The sequence below is a fragment of the Camelus ferus genome, chromosome 5 (assembly GCF_009834535.1).
Source record: "Camelus ferus isolate YT-003-E chromosome 5, BCGSAC_Cfer_1.0, whole genome shotgun sequence".
Classification (NCBI taxonomy): domain Eukaryota; kingdom Metazoa; phylum Chordata; class Mammalia; order Artiodactyla; family Camelidae; genus Camelus; species Camelus ferus.
Genome location: NC_045700.1, coordinates 70,289,013 through 70,307,477, shown reverse-complemented (window position 1 = coordinate 70,307,477; position 18,465 = coordinate 70,289,013). Strand labels below are relative to the sequence as shown.

Genomic DNA, 18,465 nt, shown 5'->3' with positions numbered 1-18,465 from the left:
ATGATAGATTTGTATGGCTCCACCAAATTCCAGGGACTGGGACATGGACATCTTTGGGGGACATTATTTAGCCTACCATAATCCCTTACATTGGTTCTTTTGGATTTCTCCTTGATGACACTATTCAGGTGTGGTAAGCCTCAGCTCTAATGAGCATGGCTTCCCTGAAGTTTGCTGACGGGGAGGATCACAAACTCCTGGGCTGCCAGCATAGGAACCACTGCTGATCACAGTGAAAGCTGGAACTGGCAGGGTGACTTCAGGATTGCCGGTTGGTTTACAATTCTATGACAGCGGGGGAGTTCCGTTTTCAGCAGATCCAGCCTCACATACACCAAGATGTTCCCTACTAAGGTGTGTGTACCAAATTTAGACCTATTCTCAGAACCAGCTATCTCCAGCATCAATTTCTCAGTCCTCTTCGGTTCCACAACATTCAGTGGCTTGCTGATCAGGAAGGCCCAACAGTTTTACTGAGGTGCTTCAGAGCCTTTGAGACAGATTTTCCCATGGTGAGTCTTATCACTGTCTTGAGCTCTAGGTCTCAGGCCATTTGAGGCACCACTGGGTACAGCTCTGAAGAGACGTCTTCCAGTGCAGGATCCACCTCAAGTGTGGAATTTCCATGAGAGCCAAAGATCTCTGACAAAGAGCTTAGGAATAGGCATGATGTATTTCTACTCATGCTTATTCTTGTGCAAAAAGAGACAAAGGAAAGGGTCTGCAGAGGTCAACTGAGTGTTAGCTTAATAAACTCAGAGGCCTCTGCTTTATTCTCCTGAGTTCTTGGCCTGCTCACCTTCTCTTTTGCTATATATGGTTTTTAATGCTCCCTATATGATTCTGATGTGCAACCAGATATGGGAACCACTGGTATAAGTTTTAGAGGGAAATAAACTTTTATGGTTATAAAATTTTTCAACCAAAAGTTACATTTCATTTTTATTAGCCATAAAGCATCTTTAAAGCTGCATAACATTACATTTATACTTATTACATGATACACAACCACTGGGCCAATTTCAGAAAAGACAAATTTCATATTTCAATTTATTCAGTAAGGAGACATTAAGTAAATAATGAAGATCTTTTCCCCCCTTCTTCCCTATTCCCTAAATTTATGTTGAAACCTGATATATATTTCATAACACTAAAGTTATGGCTTTTAAAAAAACACTGTATTAGTGCTTTTAAAGATAATGATTATAAATGAAACTAACTTGAGAAAACAGGAAAAAACACTTTCACCTGCTGGTTCCTAGTTCATTATCTTTGTCATTAAGACAATAATGCTATAGAAACTCATGTTTGGGTATAAATTACAGATATAGTTTTAACATTTTCCATAATCTTGAGAAATTTTTCAGTATCATGTAATCAAAAAATCAATTCCAAATACATCTGTACATAGCTTATAAAAATACGTTTAAAAACCAGAATGGAAAAAGTTCTAAATACTGGGTCATTCTTCTGAAGGTGAGTTGGCACTATGAAGAGGCTTTGATTCCTTTATCGGGGTAGTCTTCCACATCAGAGGAGAACATCAGCTCTGGGAGAGAAGATGAACAAATCATACTCAAAGTAGTTTCCCAGTATCTCAAAAAGAGTTGTACAGCTTAGTTATAATCAGTCTCTTAAAATACTGATATAATACATGGTAATAGAAAGCCCTCGAGTACAAGTGTAAGAATTACTGATATTGAAATCTGATTTAAAAGGTGAGCTAATGACAAATGTACAAGTTTTGCATTTTGAAATGTACAAGTTTTGAATGTACTGTCAACCCCCCAAAAATAAAACATATACAGTGGAGAAAATATAGTTACTCTTACCAGGAAATTTAAATCATTTAGAGAATCCAGGATCATTTAACAGCTAAGATGTCTAATTCTATAGTGATCATGAAAACTTAAAAAGTAAGAGGTAGATGTAGAGGAGGACCTGGAACTAACATGAGGTGTGTGTGAAATTATTTGTGTAACTTCTGCCAGCAGATAATCTAGTGCACTTATTCGGAGGTCATTATGAAAGGATATCTTAAATATGTTACCACATTTAATCACCATGACAACCCTAAAAGCAAGTACTATCATTCTCATTTTATATTTACTTTTTTTTAATCCACATGGAAATGTTATTTGACTCACATGGCCCTAAAAGAGAGCAGGATTCTGTCAATATTTAGTAAGTAACATACACTTTGTGATATAGACTGAATACTATACAAGCCAGCTGGGTGCACTTCAATCCCAACCACAGTGCAGAATGTTACTAGTTGACATTTCTACATTTAAACTATTACCTAGCATAGACACATAATTTATTAAAATCCCAAGAAATATAAAAAAAGAAAACCTTAGGAACCTAATAGAATAAAGTGCCCTGATGTATTAGGTAAAAAAATCTTTGAATGACTAAAAACTATACTGAGTGAAAGAAAAACAGTGAAATACATAAAGCCTAAGAAGATTTTTTTTAACATTTAAATATATCAAAAGGAATAATTAGTGAAACATCATGAGAAAAGGTACATTCATGAATGAAAATACATAATACAATTACATTTTTCTGTCTCGGTTTTTACAAATGGAAATGTTGGAAAGATTCTCAGTTCCAAGACTTCTGAGACATAGGTTATAATCAGTTGATCAAACTGCAGTTAAATGCTCAGGATGTTTAACAAATCAATAATAAAATAATAACCAAAGTCCAGGAAATATCAGAGTCAATGGTAAAATCGTGGAACACCTGCCCAGGAAATACCACTTACAATACAAATACTAAGCAGTCCCTAAAGCAGTGCTGAAGGACAAGGAGTTTGCTTGTGTGATTCTCCTCCTTCAGGTGTTCTGAGCAGGGTCTGGGGACTAGAGATTAGTAAATCTCACTTCACCCTGGGCACAGTGAAAGTAGGATTACTAAACACTTCATTAGATATTGAAGGGTTAAGAATTTGTGCCAGGTAGAGGAGGAGGTAAGAATAAACTGAATATGTGTCTAATAAAGGCTAATATATGAAGTGTGATTTATTTCAAATTAAGAGATCTTTGATCAGAAAGAGACTCAGAGAAGTGAAGACAGTTCCAAGAGAAGAACTACCTCCAAAATATGCAGGACCACAGAAGCCCCTCGATAAGTACTTTGAGGCTCCAGCTCTCCCACACACTCCTCCCTGCTTCTCTTGACGTTCTGTTTCACTACTTTACTGTTACTCTTCTTGTGTTATTTTATTTTAAATATACCTTTGTTATTGGACTATTATAAGCTCTACTCATTAAAATAAGATTTATAAAGTCATTATAGAAGATTTCATGATACACTATTTTTTCTTTAATACCTTCACTAAGATCCATGCCTGGCCTGTAAGACAAAAATAGCCAAGATAATCCAACCAGAAGGGTCACCACCAGATTCACCACAATCCATGGCTGGAGAACCTGTTCCTCAATTCCTTCTGCCCTAAAGGTACAGAAATAATAATTAGAAATGTCTTCATTTTGGTCCATATATCCAAATACATCTATTTTATAAACTTAAAAAAAAAGTAGGAGGTTCCTCATCTAGAGGAGTAACAAGCATAAAATAAAACTTCTGCTATCAAATACACCATATACACCACGAGAACAAAGGCACAAAGGTTACTGAATTCTAAACAGATTTGCTTTGTACACTGTTGTGAATAGAAATTCAGTGTTGCTAAAAGTTTTCAAGTTTCCTTTCCAACTACTGTAGTGCTACTTGTCAATCTTTTCTTTCTCTCTTTATCTCATGCCCCAGCCACTTTCTCAAAAAAGAATGCCCCTCTGAGTTCTGCGAACTGGAACCTCAGCCGTCCTGTCACCCTCATGCTTGACCACTGATCTGCGGAGGCTGGCTGTCCCTGGTCTGCTTTCCTTCTAGCACCGCTTGGTTTTCTGACTCCGTCTCAGGTACCCACTCCCATCACTATTCTGGGGTATCGGGCTCCCTGATTGTGGGTAACGGGGTAGAGCTCCTCCAGTTCATATGTAATGGTTTATTTTAAAGCCATAACTTGAGATTTTCTCTCTTTTTTTAAAATTGAAGTATAGTTGCTTTACAATGTTGCGTTAATTTCTGGTGTACAGCATAGTGATTTAGTTATGCATATATATTTTTTCCTTTTCATATTCTTTTTCATTATAGGCTATTACAAGGTAGTGAATATAGTTCCCTATGCTATATAATAGGACCCTGCTGTTTATCTATTTTATTTACAGTAGTTAGTATCCGCAAAGCCCGAACTCCCAATTTATCCCTCCCTAACCCATTCCCGCACCCCTACCCCATAATCACAAGTTTGTTTTCTGTGTCTGTGAGTCTGTTTTGTAAATAAGTTTATAACTTGAGATTTAAAAAACAGATTTATAAAAAGCAGACATTTCATTAAAAATGCAGGAGTAAATAACAATAGTTACCCATTAACCAATGGAATAAGGCTTTTTTTGCTATAATTTTGAAAATGAAAAAGGACCTTCATTATTATTTATAGATGAAAAGAAGTAAAAGAGAGGATAAGGACAGTATCATTACTCCCACTGTTGCTGTTATTACCATCAACAGTGACTAATGCTACTGCGAATTCTTACCAGAGGCTGCCGTTAACAGAAGAAGGTGTGTAAAGGTGGATTCTGTCACTTGTCATTTGCTGACTCAGAGATAATATAAGAGCAGTAAAGTACACTGAGAAAAAGACAAATGAATTACTAATAACATATTTTTAACAACCCAGTTTATTTTTTATTTACAGACTAAGGTCAAAAATAATCTGTACTTTGGGGAATGATGATACAAAAGTATTTCACTTGGTCAATCTCAATAGGCTGGATAGTCTTACATTATTTTTTAAGAATACAGGTAAAGAAGGGTCTTTTGATATGCTTACTATTTCATCATTAGACTGACAAGAGTCTAGATCTTTTAAGAAATTAAATGATCTACTCAAGGTCCTAAAATTAGTTTTATTAATATTTTCATAATTAGAACAAAATTTATTGCAAATTATCAAAAAGATATAAAATAGTATTTGTTACTGAAATGCCGTATCAGCTTAATCTGTATAATGTCAAGTAGAAAACACAAAAGTTAAATATTAAGCAATACAGATAGCAAACTTTTAAAAGTTATTTAGATAACCTCTATTGAAAAATAATTCTAACAAAAGTATGCCGACCATGGTTTTTTAATTAAAAATTCCACTGAATATCTATAAGTCATATTTATAAGTAGCAATAATATATAATCATTTTAAAAATAAATTTATACTTTTCCTGATCCAAAGTTACACAGTTATCAAATTAGACTATTTACTTACAGAAAGATGCTAAAGCTGTTGGATCCAGGGCAAGAAAATTTCTGATTGCTACTGATGTTTTAGCAAAGTCGATCCTAGAAAATATAAAAGCCTCCTGTCACAGTGTAACTGTACACTTCTTACAAAACTGCACTCTCTGGACTATATTTTCTTCCTTCTCTATTTTAATGCTACCATATATATTGTCGATTACTGAGCTTTAGCTACAGTTTATTCTTAATACTAAATACTTAATACACAAGAAAGAATCTTATTTACAAAGGCCACATAAAACATTTAACTAGAAGACTATTGTAGCCACCATTCCTTTAGAGTTAAAAAGGAACAATTTAAACTTGACCTGCAAATTTCATCAGATTCTACCTCATCCTATTACCCATATCATTACGGTATAAGTTGTTTTTCTTAATAGGTTGAATTGTGTTCCCAAAAAGATATATTGAACTTCTAGACCCTGTGAACGTGACCTTATTTGGAAACAGGGTCTTTGCAGATGTGATCAAGTTCAGGTGAGACCATTACAATGGGCCCTAATCCAGTATGACTGGTGTCCTTATAACAAAAGACACAGACCCAGAGACACACAGGAAGACTGTCATGTGACAACAGAGGCAGAGAATGGAGTAAAGCATATACAAGCCAAGGAACACCAAGGATTGCCAGCAACCACTGGAAGCCAGGGGAAAGGCACGGAATAAACTCTCCCTTGGAGCCCTGCAAAACCAAATCGACCTTGCTGACACCTTGATCTTAGAGTTCTAGACTCCAGAACTGTGAGAGAATAAATTCTTGTTTCAAGCCACTGAGTTTACAGTACTTTATCACAGCAGCCCTGGGAAACTAGCACAGTACCCAGAGTCCTGTCTATACCTGATCCAGTTTGTTTGGAAGATATCTGGGACTTTTTCAGTTGATTATATCTGGATGAAATTCTCGACTTAGAGTTGATGCAGAAAGGCTTAAGACTTTAGGGGATGTTTTCATCCACAGTAGCCCCATCTCCACCAAAAAGCACAGAAACAGAATGGCTTTTTTAAAAAGTCAAAATAATATTAAATCCTATCATTCTATTTTGAAAATATCATAGTTAGTCAGGGACACATTTTGCTCAACACTTCCTCCTGAAGAAAAGTTAGAGGGATCTGCAGTCACAAGTCTTACCTGTCAAAAGCCGAAATTGTACTCAGAGCCAAAAGCAAGTAGAGAAGACTCTGGAATGGATATGCTAAGGTCTTGTATTGTTGCAGAAGGTTTGAGAGGTTAGAAAGCTGATCTCCTGCTAGAACATATATCACAACAATATTCCACACAGCACAGCCAGCCAAGAAGCCGTGAGAAAAGAGACCGATCATCCTGAATGGAAAAGGGTTTCATCATTATGCGTGCATTACTAAAGTGAAAAGCTAAAATACTCTTTAAAGCTCTTCACATATAAGAATAAAATTCAAGACTTCACAAAAAGTAAAAACAAATTTTTCTTTTTACTACACTGATAGGCAGATCATTTAACTCTAATTGAAAGCTTAAAAAAATATACCCACCCACCATTTCAAGTTTCCAATTTTGTTAAGAGTATTGAACAATCAACACTTTTTTTTTTTTTCACAGAACACTTGTTTTAAGAAAAGCCCAACAAAAAAAGCCACCTGAAAGCACGGTGCACTGACAATGCAACATCTCTAGTAGTCCAGGAAGGCTTCACATCCATGGACACATCTATCTTTTCTGTGGTCTTTATCAGCTCTGAACGATCAGCAGCCTGGAATCGCCCTAAGGACACAAAACACAATTACAAACAACTAGCAAGGGGGAATGCTGGTGGTCTTTTTCATTATTCCACACTTCAGAACCCAAAGACTAAGACTGAAATTTTGCTGTTTTCCTATGTAAAAATTATCCCTGATTCAGTCCCTGTTTCAGAAAGCTCTTTTCTTTTGGTTGCTAAAACATTTTATTTTTTAATCTTTAAGAAAAATAAACAATGTCCATGTACTTTCTCCTCAATCCAAAATAGATATTAAAGTAACAGTCTTAGAAATCAATCACATTTAATGAAATACAATAGTGAACTTGCAACTCAGAAAAAGTCTAGAAACCTTTAACATGACATAGTCTAAAAAAATCCTAATTTATAGACTTTAAAAATATTAAAGTTTAAATTTCAACACTATAAATGTAAGTCAATATTTGAAAACACTTTAAATGTCTTAAGAAAAGATGCCAGTGTGCACAGCACAGTGTTCCGTGATGACAGAAGAGAAATGGGCTGTTTCATACACTTCTCTTAAGAACATTCCCATGCAAAGTATCAGGTCAAGTGCCAGCACTGCAACACTGGGAGCAGAGCTTTATGCTTTTACTGCTGGTGAGGAGGCGCCTTCTCATTTAACTACCGATCCACAAATGGACCTCAGGAAGCAGAAAAGGTTCCACTTCAATTATTCTAGCCAAAGCTGGCTGTTAGATATTTTGGAGAAGAAAAGACAAAGATGCGATACCTAATTTTCCCAAAGAAAAGGCAACTTCTGGGCAGACAACTGGTAACTTTTATGGTCAGTTACTCTAGTGGGTAGATTTCTATGATAAGGGAAGCAAGAATATAAATGAGGATTGTGTGATACTGCTTGAAAATAGACAGAAGTAAATTAAATGGCCTTATGGTATACTAATAAAAGCCCTTAACCAGAAGTCATGAAACCTTAGTTGAGTCCCAGTTCTGCACTAATCAACCGCCAGACCCTGGGTAAGTCAGCCTCTCTGGTTTCTCACTGGCCAACAACTCCAAGATTCCACAGGTGGGCTCTTAAGGAATCAGAGTTCTAAAACAATTTACATAAAATCTTAATTGTAAATTTTAAGGCCTAATCTTTCTACTCTCACGAATAACAATGTGATGATTAGCTTTCTGTACAAATTTGTATCCATATTTTTGTATATTTACTTAGTTTAGATTTCCAGAAGTATAACTTCTAGGTCAAAGGCTATCCCTGCATGATTCTTAAAGAACATGTTCCCAAACAAGGAACTACTTACGGCTTTTTTCCACAAACACTTTGCCCACAGGCTGGCTAACGCCAGTGGGCGCAGTGAACACAGACTGCTGTTCCAGACTGCTCTGCTCATCAGTGATGATGTCTTCATCTTCCACCCCTAGCTCATTGGCGTAATGTAATTCTGCTGGCCGTGTTTTCCTGTACTCCGAGAGAAGATAAGAAAAATGAATGATTATTGACTTTTTACAGACCCAAATAAAGAGGTACCTGTGAGTCTAATGGAAAGAGCCCTGGACTTGGAGTCAAGAAATTTGTTTTTTACTCAAATGGATCCATTATTAACTGCTATGTACAGCAAATCATCTATATTTCTGTGGGCCTCAGCTTTCTCATCTGAAAAATGAAGTGACAACTAGATTTGTCAGGTTCTTCACAGATTCTTCACATAATTCTTAAAATTATGTGATTCTATAATAATACTGATCACTACTTGTAGGGTCATTTCCAAATACAAACAACAGTGTTATAAAACTTCCAGTGTACTTCTTTAAAGAATGCCATTCTATTTTATCTGAGACTTAATTTCCTATGCTAAAATGGACATTTTTATTTACTGCTAAAGTAATCATAAGTTGAATTCTGTTAACATGAGAAAATAAATAGCCTATTTTATTAATACAACCTTTAATTTTTAGTATCTTTTACATGTATTTTTTCTACTTATATAAAATCTTCTATTTGTGTTTCTCTTTTTTAGAGGCAGCGCCTATAATTTTTAATTTAAATACAATATTTTACTTTTCTCAGTGGTTTACTCTTTCCAAATTTATCCTTAGATTGGTTTAATTGATATTTTTGTAATATTCCTTATCCTAGAGATATACAACCACAAGTATTTAATAAGACTTAGTTAGAAGCTACCAAATTAAGCATCAGAGTACCTCTGGAGAAGATTTAGGAGGACAAATAAATTCTTACTTTGTCTTCCTTCGAGGTTTTTGAATAACTGGCTCCTCAGCTGGCTCCACGTTGATACCATTTTCATTTGGTAATAACGATGGACTAGACGTCGTCTTCTGGGTAAAGGCAGTCTCCAATTCTGAAGATAAGGTAGATTAAATTTTCAAATTACTACAGTGTAAAAAGAAAAGTAATGTACAAGACTTCTGTAAAATAACAGAACTCTAAGAATTTTAATTGGCCTCCAAATTTTTAATCACCTTACAAAATTTTTAATTTTTTAAATTTTATACCTCTAAAACACTTAACAGAAAACTTGAAATTGCAATGCCAAACAATATGGAAAAAAATTAAGTAATCCAACACCCAGGGTATGTCAAGAGATCTCCAAGATTACCTCCAGGTTCTGTGATTCACTCAAAGGACTCACAGGACTCAGTCATTACACTCACCATTATGGTTTATTACAGAGGAAAGACATAAAGCAAAATCTGCAAAAGGAAAAAGCTTTGGAGCGTGAATCCAAGTCCAAAAGAAACCAGGTACAAGCCTCCAAGAGTCCTCTATCAATGGAGTCACACAGAATGTGCTAATTCCTCCAGCAGCAAGTGGTGACAACACACGTGGGGCTCTCCCTTCCCGGGAAGCTCATCAGACACTCAGCGCCCAGGGTTTTTATTGGGGGCTGATCACACAGGCATCCTATGCTGAGTGCATAACAAAATTCCAGACTCCCAGAAGGAAAGCAGGTGCTCAGCATAAATCATACTGTGTGCACCCTTATAATTTAGAGAAAGTTTTCTATCAGATGCCAGTCAAGAGGCACCCTTACAAGTGGGCCTTTCCAAGGAGAGCAATCTCAGTCCCACTGTCTTAACTCTTTCCTGCACACAAGGTATTAAGTTCAAGTGAGTCAGTGGAGCCTTCTAGCCCACTAGCAACTCTTCCTACCTCGAAATACAGACAATGGTTCCTGGAATGCCCTCCTAGATTCTATTTTAAAAAACATATTACTAGAAGCAGTAGAATCCACCACAGTTGTTCTGAACAAAACAAAACTCAAGATCCTGCTATCTTCTAAGAGGGCAACGAATTAGTCAGGAAATTATTTTGTAAAAAATTATTCATAGGGGTTGATGTTAACAGGAGAGCTAATCTCTCACTCCTCGTTCTTTACTTTGTTTTACTCTATCAAAACCTGCTGTCTTTTTTCTAATTATTATAAAAACTATACACACATAATATATGAAAATTAGTAAAGTATAAATGAAGAAAGAAAATTTTTTTAAATCCTCCCTAATTCTTCCTCCTAAAACAACTACCACTGTTATTACTTTGCTATATTCCTCTAATCTTTTTACTATATGTGTCTGTACATACGTATGCTCTGGATTGAATTGTGTCTTCCCAAAAGATATGTTCAAGTCCTAACCCCCGATACTGTCAATGAGATTTTAGAAATAGGGGCTGTGCAGATGTAATCAAGTTAAGATGAGGTCATGCTGCATTAGGATGGGCTCTAAATCCAATGACTGGTATCCTTATAAAAAGTGAAACCTGGACACAGAAACACAGGGAAAATGTGAAGACAAAGGCACAGAATGAGTTATGCTATCACAAGCCAAAGGTGCCAAAGATTGCCAACAACTAAAAGGTAGAAGAGGCCAGGATGGGTTCTTTCCTAGAGCCTTCAGAGGGAGCTTGGCTCCACAGATACCTTGATTTTGAACTTCTATCCTCCAGAAATGTCAGAGACTAAATTTCTGTTGTTTTAAGTCAACCACTTTATGGTAATCTGTTATGGCAGCCCTAGGACATTAATAAAACATATTTTACAAAAATGGGATCCCTTGATACATTCTATTTTATAATCTTTGTTCTTAACAATATATCACTGATGGTTTTCCAGGTTACTATTTCACTTTAACAGTCTTTTAATGGGTACTTGGTTTCTATTAAATGGATAAAACATGGTTTGTTTAGCTAGTATCACATTGTTAAATACTTGGTTATTCTCAGTTTCTACTCTTACGCTGCAGTTAGCATCCTTTAATTACTATAGCTATTGTAGTTACTTCTATTCCTAGAGGCTCCGGCAGGCTATGTCAATTTATACTTTCTATCAGCAGTGTACTAGTGTCTGTACCCAATTCTCGTCAATTCTTTCATATCTAACAACAGTTTTGGATTTTATAATTTTTAAAAGCACTGCCAATTTGATAAGCAAAATAAATGATATAATATTGTTTACCTTGCGAATAGTGCCTGGCACACAGCAAGACAAAAAATGTTGGCTGTTGTTTCATTACATTATTGTTAATATAGAATTTATCCTTTCTCCAGTAATTTCAATGTCCATTTCATAATATACTACATTTGCGTACATACCCAGATCTAAGCTTTGTGTTTTGGTTCTGAATTTGTACCCCTTCTCTCATAATCTGTACACATAACGATGAAAAGAGATCCTCTAAAAAAAAAAAAAAAAGAGAGATCCTCTAAAGTATTCTTGACTTAACCCATTGGAGTTACTCTAGTGATTAAAAATTTTAAGCAAAAAAGAAAAAATGGGATATGGATGGGGAAAACTAGGAACAGACAGGTTTTTAAAAATACCCCCCAGTCACAATCTGTACGTACCAAGAGAGAGCCTCGGCTTCCTCTGTCTCTTTTGAACTGGAGCTTCCAGATGTTCTACAGGTTCTTTAGCTGGTGGCTCACTGCCCTCAGATGGCTTATGAATGGCCGTCTGAGCGAGACCTTCTAAAGAAGCGCTAGCTACACAAAAACAGAGTGGAAAAAAATGGGATAACCTGAGCAGGGATGACTGAATCTTAAAAACATGGGGGAAGAGGGAACTGGAATGTTTCCTCCGCAACAACCCCTTCTCTTCCAGAATTAACTGTGCCCCAAATCTTGATTTCCTTCCTCCTCACTTGTAACTTTGGGCTTTAAGCTGAGAAAAGAAATAAATGAGGGGACAAGGAAGACTGAGGAAGAAAAAAAAAAAACAGGGGGCTAGAAAGAAGAACAAAAGGAGAGGAAGCAGAAAACTGCTTAAGACTTTCAAAAAGGTGAAAACATAATGGAAACTGTCACCATAGGAAACTCTCTTACTTGCCGTATGCCTTGAGAATGATCAGCTTCTATATAATTTACCTGTCACTAATACATTAACACATGACAACATCATTATGGATAACTGGAGTTAACAGAACTTATCCTTCCATTTGATCATACATTTCAGTGTCTCCCCTAATCAAATCTTTGAACAGATTTCAACACATTTTGGCAGATTTGAATTTTACTTAACTAAATTAAATTCCCTCGCCCATTTCTTCACAAAAGAAGAAATACAAATAAATGAATAAACAAATGAAAGGATGCTTAACTTCATTAGTATTCAGAGAAATGGAAATTAAAATAAGCTGTTTTTTGCCCACTGGGTTGACAAAAAAATTTTAAAGGTTAATATTGTTCAGTGTTGTCAAGGATTTAGCAAACGTAACACTCGAACTCTGTTGGTGGCAAGAAAATAACCAAAACTCCCTTGATGGCAATTTAGCAGAAGTCAATCATATTAATACTACACAGGTCCTCTGCCTAGTAGTTTCACTGCTAGCAATCCACCCTACAGAAAGATCTCTTCTTCCCCTCCACCTGCTACACTATGCAGAAAAACTGCAAATTGTAGGAGTGAAAATTTTGAAATAACCTAACTGAACAACAATTTTAATAAAAGCCTCAGGATAAATCCCCTTTTTTTGTCTGGAGCTTTGATTTTTTTTTTCTCTTTCTTACAAGGAAAAAAAAACTGGTAGCTGGGATAGAGCCATACCTCCACTCCCTCAACTCTGTCTTTATTGCATCCTTCACTTGTGACCATTCTAAGTCCATATGTACATGTCTCTGTGTATCTGTGAGTAATTTTAGAGCCTAGCATTTCAGTGAGCATCTTTGTGAATCTAAGTCTCTTTGCCTCTCTTTTCTTTTTGACTGTATGTCTTTCCTGCTCTATGCTTCCATCTCCATTTCTCTCTTTTTCTCCACCCACCATCTATTCCTCCATTTGTTAGGCAATGATAAGCTAATACAAGTTTCTGACCAGGTGGAAGGTATGATCAGCTATGAGCTTTAGGAAACTCATACAGCAGTGGTGGGCAGGACCAACTGGAGCAGAAAAAATTCGAATTACAGAGCAATGTCAGAGGCTGCCCCCAGCAGCTCAGGTGAGAAGAGGAAAGGAGCTAAACTAACTACAGCTGTGACAGTGGAAATGAAAGGCAAAAAGAGACACAAAAGATACTATAGAAGAAGCAAGCTTGTGAGAGGCAGCAAGGAGGTGACTTTGAGGTTTCCAGCCTGAGTCACTGGGAGAGTGAGGGTCCATTAACATAAATTTTAAGTGAGAAGTAAAACTTGACTTGTTGAAAGTGATGATAAATTCTGGACATGCTGGGTCTGAGTCACTGACAGAACATCCAGGATTATTAGCAAATAACTAGGATAAAAAGCAGTTCATAGAACTTGGTCATTTTTGGAGCTTTAATACCAGGATGATAATGGCCCTGCCTTCAGATTCATGCTCTAATGTAGAGATTCTCTGGCTGAAATGAGGGATCCAAGAATCTTGTGCCTCTAAATCCAGTATCCTGTTCAAGGGTCTGGAACCAATCACCAACTTATATTACCTAGGGATAAAAGACCTCAAAGAGTCAAAGAATGCTGCAGAAGTAAGATTTGGGGTGGCACAGCTCTTTATAACATGAATGCTTCAGACATTCTTCAGGCTACCCACTGCCTTATCCCTCACTACCACCAAGAATCCCACTGCTTCAAAGTGAATTTGATTCCATCCTCAACACAGCAGTGACGTGGAAATGCGGGAGTCTTGCCTCTTCCTGATCTGTGATGTTTACCATGCTCAAGGTCCTGGAAAAACTTGTGATCCCACAGAACAAAGAACAACTTCTTACCTAGTGTGGTTTTTGTTCTGGGCTTCTTTTTCTTAGGACGACTAAGTGGAATATCATCTATAAAACAGAAAGAACAACAGAAAAGGCTGCCCAAAAGTCAATGCAGGGAACAGTCCAAAGGGAACTTTTAGTAGGGAAGACCTTTCCCTCTCTTCCTTGGGTCCAGCCAACTTCTATACATTAGAGGAAGAAGGCAAGAAATTGACAAAGTCAAAGAGAGCCAACAGTGTGGTACTAGTAGCTCCCTGCTGGTCAGTAATGTTAGAAACTGACAGAAAGTGGGCTCACCAAATATTCATCTGATCCCCTACATTTCCCAGCCCCCTTGCACTCAGGTGGCTTATGACTGGTTCTGGCCAACAGGCTGTGAGCAGAAGTGAGTGGTATGTGTCATCTGGAGGCCAAAAGCTTGAAAGAGCTAGTGAGTTACCCTCCAGCTTTCTCTTCCCTTGCTGTGGCAACTGAGGAGGCCTCATGTTAAGATGGCAGAAACAAAAGAATCAGTAAAAAAAAAAAGATGGTAGAACCACAGCAGGGAAGTAGCCTGAATCACTAGATGATTAGTAAAGAGATAGTGAAAGGTAACTATCCTGGACTGTTGCTACAGTGGACTTTGCATTAACCAGAAAAACCCTGTATGATATTAAGTCATATTAACTGGGATTAGTGTGACATAATCCAGTCTATCCTGATGAAACGAGGCAAAGGAAGATGCAGTCCCTGTTATGAAACCATAAACTAGCCAACAGTAATGATCTGGGGACTCAGTTCAGGGATGAGTGCTTTTATATCTGTAAGGTCAAATAGCAACCATCATTTTTAAATGGCAGTCATAAGAGATTATTATAATTTTTAAAAAGCCCATAGCATTATAAAGTATACTATTCAGATTCAATTTTAAGAGAAAATTAAGGAATCTAACTTTCAAACACCAAATACTGTATTTAGAAAGTTTTACATTAACAGTGAACTAACTCACCTTGATTAGCACTTTACATGACACCGACCAAATTTAATCAGGACAAAGACAAAAAGAGAAATTGTATTAATTAGAAATCTATTATATTCTCAGACTGAAAATTGACTTAAGTCCTTAGAAATTTAAAATAAAATTAGCTTTCACACAAAGTCAGCTAGTTTACAAACCTAGCTTAATATTTATAAGTCATAAGCTGTTAGATAAGATTCCTAACAAAATAACCCCAATATATTCTGAACCTACATATACATATTCTCTACTGTCTATTAATAAAGTGGATTAAACAGATTAAGAACTCTTATTTTGTCACTGATTAAAATCAGCTTAAACTCTGAGGAAACTATTCTAGCAAACAAGAGAGGATCAGAATTCTGATAAACAAGGAACTAAAACATGCAGAATGGATCCATTATCCTACCATGTGGACACTTGGTCTTTGAAATCGAACATTTAATTATAACTGTTACCTTAATGATTCAAGGATTTTTCATCTTTAAACTTTTAGGAAGCCTTTTCTGAATTATTATAGTTGTGTAATGGTACTAGTCAATTTTTTTTCACTTTATTCATTTTGCATTTTTAAAACTCAATAATAAAAGTACTGTAAAGTATTTTTACCTTGGCACAGGTGGAAGGGCTCGTGGAGGACGCTACCAGGATGGGGAAAAAAAAAGAAAACAGCTTGTAAATACAAGTCGTAGAGCATTTTTACTTCAAGGATTTCAAATGTTTGATAACCCTGTTCCTCAAGTGAAACCCAGGAGGTAATGATGGGAATCAGATGGACAATTTTAAGTTTGTTCTATCATTTCTGAATTTCATATAAAATTCCTTCCTTCCTATATTCCCTATCCTCTACAGGCCAGGCCCTGTTCTAAGCATTATGGATACATTAATGAACAAAACAGAGAAATCCTTGCTTTTATGGAACCTACATTCTAGTAGTTATATATTAGAATATTAAAAAAATATATATAATCATATGTATTATTATATATATTATATATATACATATATATATATCATGGCTATAAAATATAAATATAAATAAATGAGGGAGAGTGAGAAGTGCTACTTTAGTTAGGAAAAGTCTCTCTATGAGCTGAGACCTGGAAAAGAAAAGAGCAAAAAGGGGGCAAATATAAAGGCTTTTGGGAAGACTGGGCTTAGAGAGTTCCAGATAAAAGATCAGTAAGAATGAAGCAAGTTATCAAGGCATGAGCAGATCAATTAGGAAAACCAAGGTAAGGAGCCTAGATTTTGTTTTAATTCAATGGGAAGGCAATGGAGGTTTTAAACCATACAGTAACATACTTTTTAAAAACATACTCTGAATACAGCCTGAAGAACGCAATTTAGGGCAGAAAGAATTTATTTAAAACGTAGAAATGCTACTTTACATGAACAAGAAAAGCGTAGTTCAGAGAAATTACAGCTAAGTAGCATTCCGGAAGCTTTCAAAATAAAATACTAACAGAAATGCCTAGAAATGAGTTTAATGTTCCAAGTACCTCAAGCTGCTTGCAGAGGACATTGATTTAAAAGGGATAAATTTTAAACACTCTTGTAGTTTGTTCCACAGCTGTCCCATTTAGTTATCCATTCACTCAAAAAGTGTATTAATACAAATGGTACAAGATTAGGACAAGGCCGGCGGTCTTAACACCATCCAGTAGTCAAAATTCAACTGGAAAAGGAGTTACATGAAAGCGCTATTGTTCTAAAGATGCTATGGACAGCGTTCTAGCCAATTACTCAGTTCACTTATTTTAAAAGTCCCGCAAAAACGACGTGTCATCCATCCAGAAAGCCAACCTCCACACTCCTCAAAAGTAGGACAGCTCAACTGAACTCACAAGTATCTAAGGCTCGCTTACCACCTGCTTCTTCCCCATTCAGTGTAACGCGGACTCCCGGAGGCTGCCGGCTCCCAGGCGCTAGCGGCTCACACCCGGCGGGGGTTCACACCGGCCCGCCCCGCCGCGCGCGCAGGCGCAATGCGTCATCGGGCTGCGCTGCACAGGCCGCTCCCGCCTGCAGCCTCCTCCTAGCGAGGTGGGACCCAGGGGTAGCAGGGGATTTGGTCTGGCCTTTCCAGTCTACGCCTGCAGGAAAGGGGGCGTTGGAGTCGGGGCTGACGTGTCCCGTCAGCTGGAGGAGAGACGCCGGCGGGTGCGGGGCGGCAATCACGATTTTTCAAATGGTTTCCCTAGTGGTTGCGGTGATTTGTTCCCAGGGACGTGAGAAAAGACGAGGATTAAAAGTCCCCGCTGACAAACGGCGATCTCTTTCCCGGGCGGCTAAATGCCCTCCGGGAGGAGTCGATAGGAAGGGCCTCGCTGGCAGCCTCGGTGGCAGCCTCGGAACCCGCAGAAGCCGGGGCCGCAGAGGAGGGAAGTGTCGTCATGGCAACAGGCGCACTCAGGCCCCCGGAAACTCACGCCTGGCTCCTCTGCCCGCTCCTGCTGTTCCGGTCCGGCCTTGGGAGAAACTTCCAGCCCCCACCCCAACCCTACCCTGTGAGCACCCAAGGGGCCGATGCGCGCGCTCCGGGAACTGGGCTCCCGGGTTCTGATCCCCGGAGCTTCGGCGTCCACCCCGCCCCAGGCGTAGCGGCTGCGTTAGAGCAGCGGCCGGCGCGCCCCTCACCGCTCACCGGATGGTCCTCCTCCACCCGAAGTCCCGAGTCGGCCCTCATGGCCCTGTCCCCCCGGGGCTTCCTCGGCGCAACCGCGGCCTGCCCGAGCCTAGTTCACCGCGACGCCGCGGCCTCCAGGACCTGCGGGAGGCGGGGGTTTCCCGGGGCCTGTCTAGGTCGCCGCCCCGGGGCCGGGTCTCCGCCCTGCCAAGATCCTCGATGCCTGGCGTCAGAGTCAGAGACGCACGCGTTTAGCCACCAGGCCCAGCGTTTAGGTTCGGGTGTGTGCGTGTGGGTATGTGTGTATACAGGCAATTCTCAGATTTTCTCCAGTTACTTACTCTCCATCCAAGAAGCGCCACAAAAAATAATCAAATCCGGGCTCACATAAGTGTTTAAAATGACTTAATTCTCTTTGTTTTGTTTCGTTGGATTTCTTAGAAAAATAATACTACAGATACTTTGAAGCTTACGCTCAATCTGTTTTACAGTTAAGACAGAGCAGGGAGATGGCGTGCATCTGGAGAAAGTTAGGGAATGATGTAGAAGAGGAACAGATCGGGGCAGGAAGGGCGCCTGGGTTAGGG

At 38.2% G+C, this 18,465-nt stretch overlaps 1 protein-coding gene across 6 annotated transcripts; it reads right to left on the bottom strand.

Annotated features, from left to right (window-relative positions):
• Nucleotides 1–1,027: 1,027 nt before the first annotated feature.
• TMEM237 (transmembrane protein 237) lies at nucleotides 1,028–18,060 on the bottom strand. 6 transcript variants are annotated; one of them, XM_014563718.2, is made up of 14 exons: nucleotides 17,897–18,048; nucleotides 17,118–17,345; nucleotides 15,859–15,890; nucleotides 15,241–15,251; nucleotides 14,262–14,318; nucleotides 11,926–12,063; nucleotides 9,304–9,424; nucleotides 8,366–8,523; nucleotides 6,979–7,102; nucleotides 6,494–6,685; nucleotides 5,333–5,406; nucleotides 4,608–4,701; nucleotides 3,338–3,459; nucleotides 1,028–1,549 (listed from the first exon to the last, which is right to left on the bottom strand). In XM_014563718.2, exons 2-14 carry the CDS (start codon nucleotides 17,133–17,135, stop codon nucleotides 1,488–1,490), a joined length of 1,203 nt encoding a protein of 400 aa, XP_014419204.1. In that variant the 5' UTR covers nucleotides 17,136–17,345; nucleotides 17,897–18,048; the 3' UTR covers nucleotides 1,028–1,487. The 6 variants fall into 6 exon arrangements, with proteins under 6 accessions (XP_014419204.1, XP_006190004.1, XP_006190005.1 ...); XM_006189942.2 differs by lacking the exon at nucleotides 17,118–17,345 and having other exon boundaries at nucleotides 17,897–18,058; XM_006189943.3 differs by lacking the exon at nucleotides 17,897–18,048 and having other exon boundaries at nucleotides 17,118–17,789.
• Between the last annotated feature and the right edge of the window lie 405 nt (nucleotides 18,061–18,465).

Excerpts from the sequence above, each read along its gene's own strand:
- TMEM237 (XM_006189942.2), bottom strand. The coding sequence starts at position 17,938 with ATGAGGGCCGACTCGGGACTTCGGGTGGAGGAGGACCATCCG. Across the intron at positions 12,064-14,261 it reads CAGAACAAAAACCACACTAG|CTAGCGCTTCTTTAGAAGGT; the intron begins GTAAGAAGTTGT and ends GTTTTTGTGTAG. Across the intron at positions 6,686-6,978 it reads TCAGTGCACCGTGCTTTCAG|GATGATCGGTCTCTTTTCTC; the intron begins GTGGCTTTTTTT and ends TTTTCCATTCAG.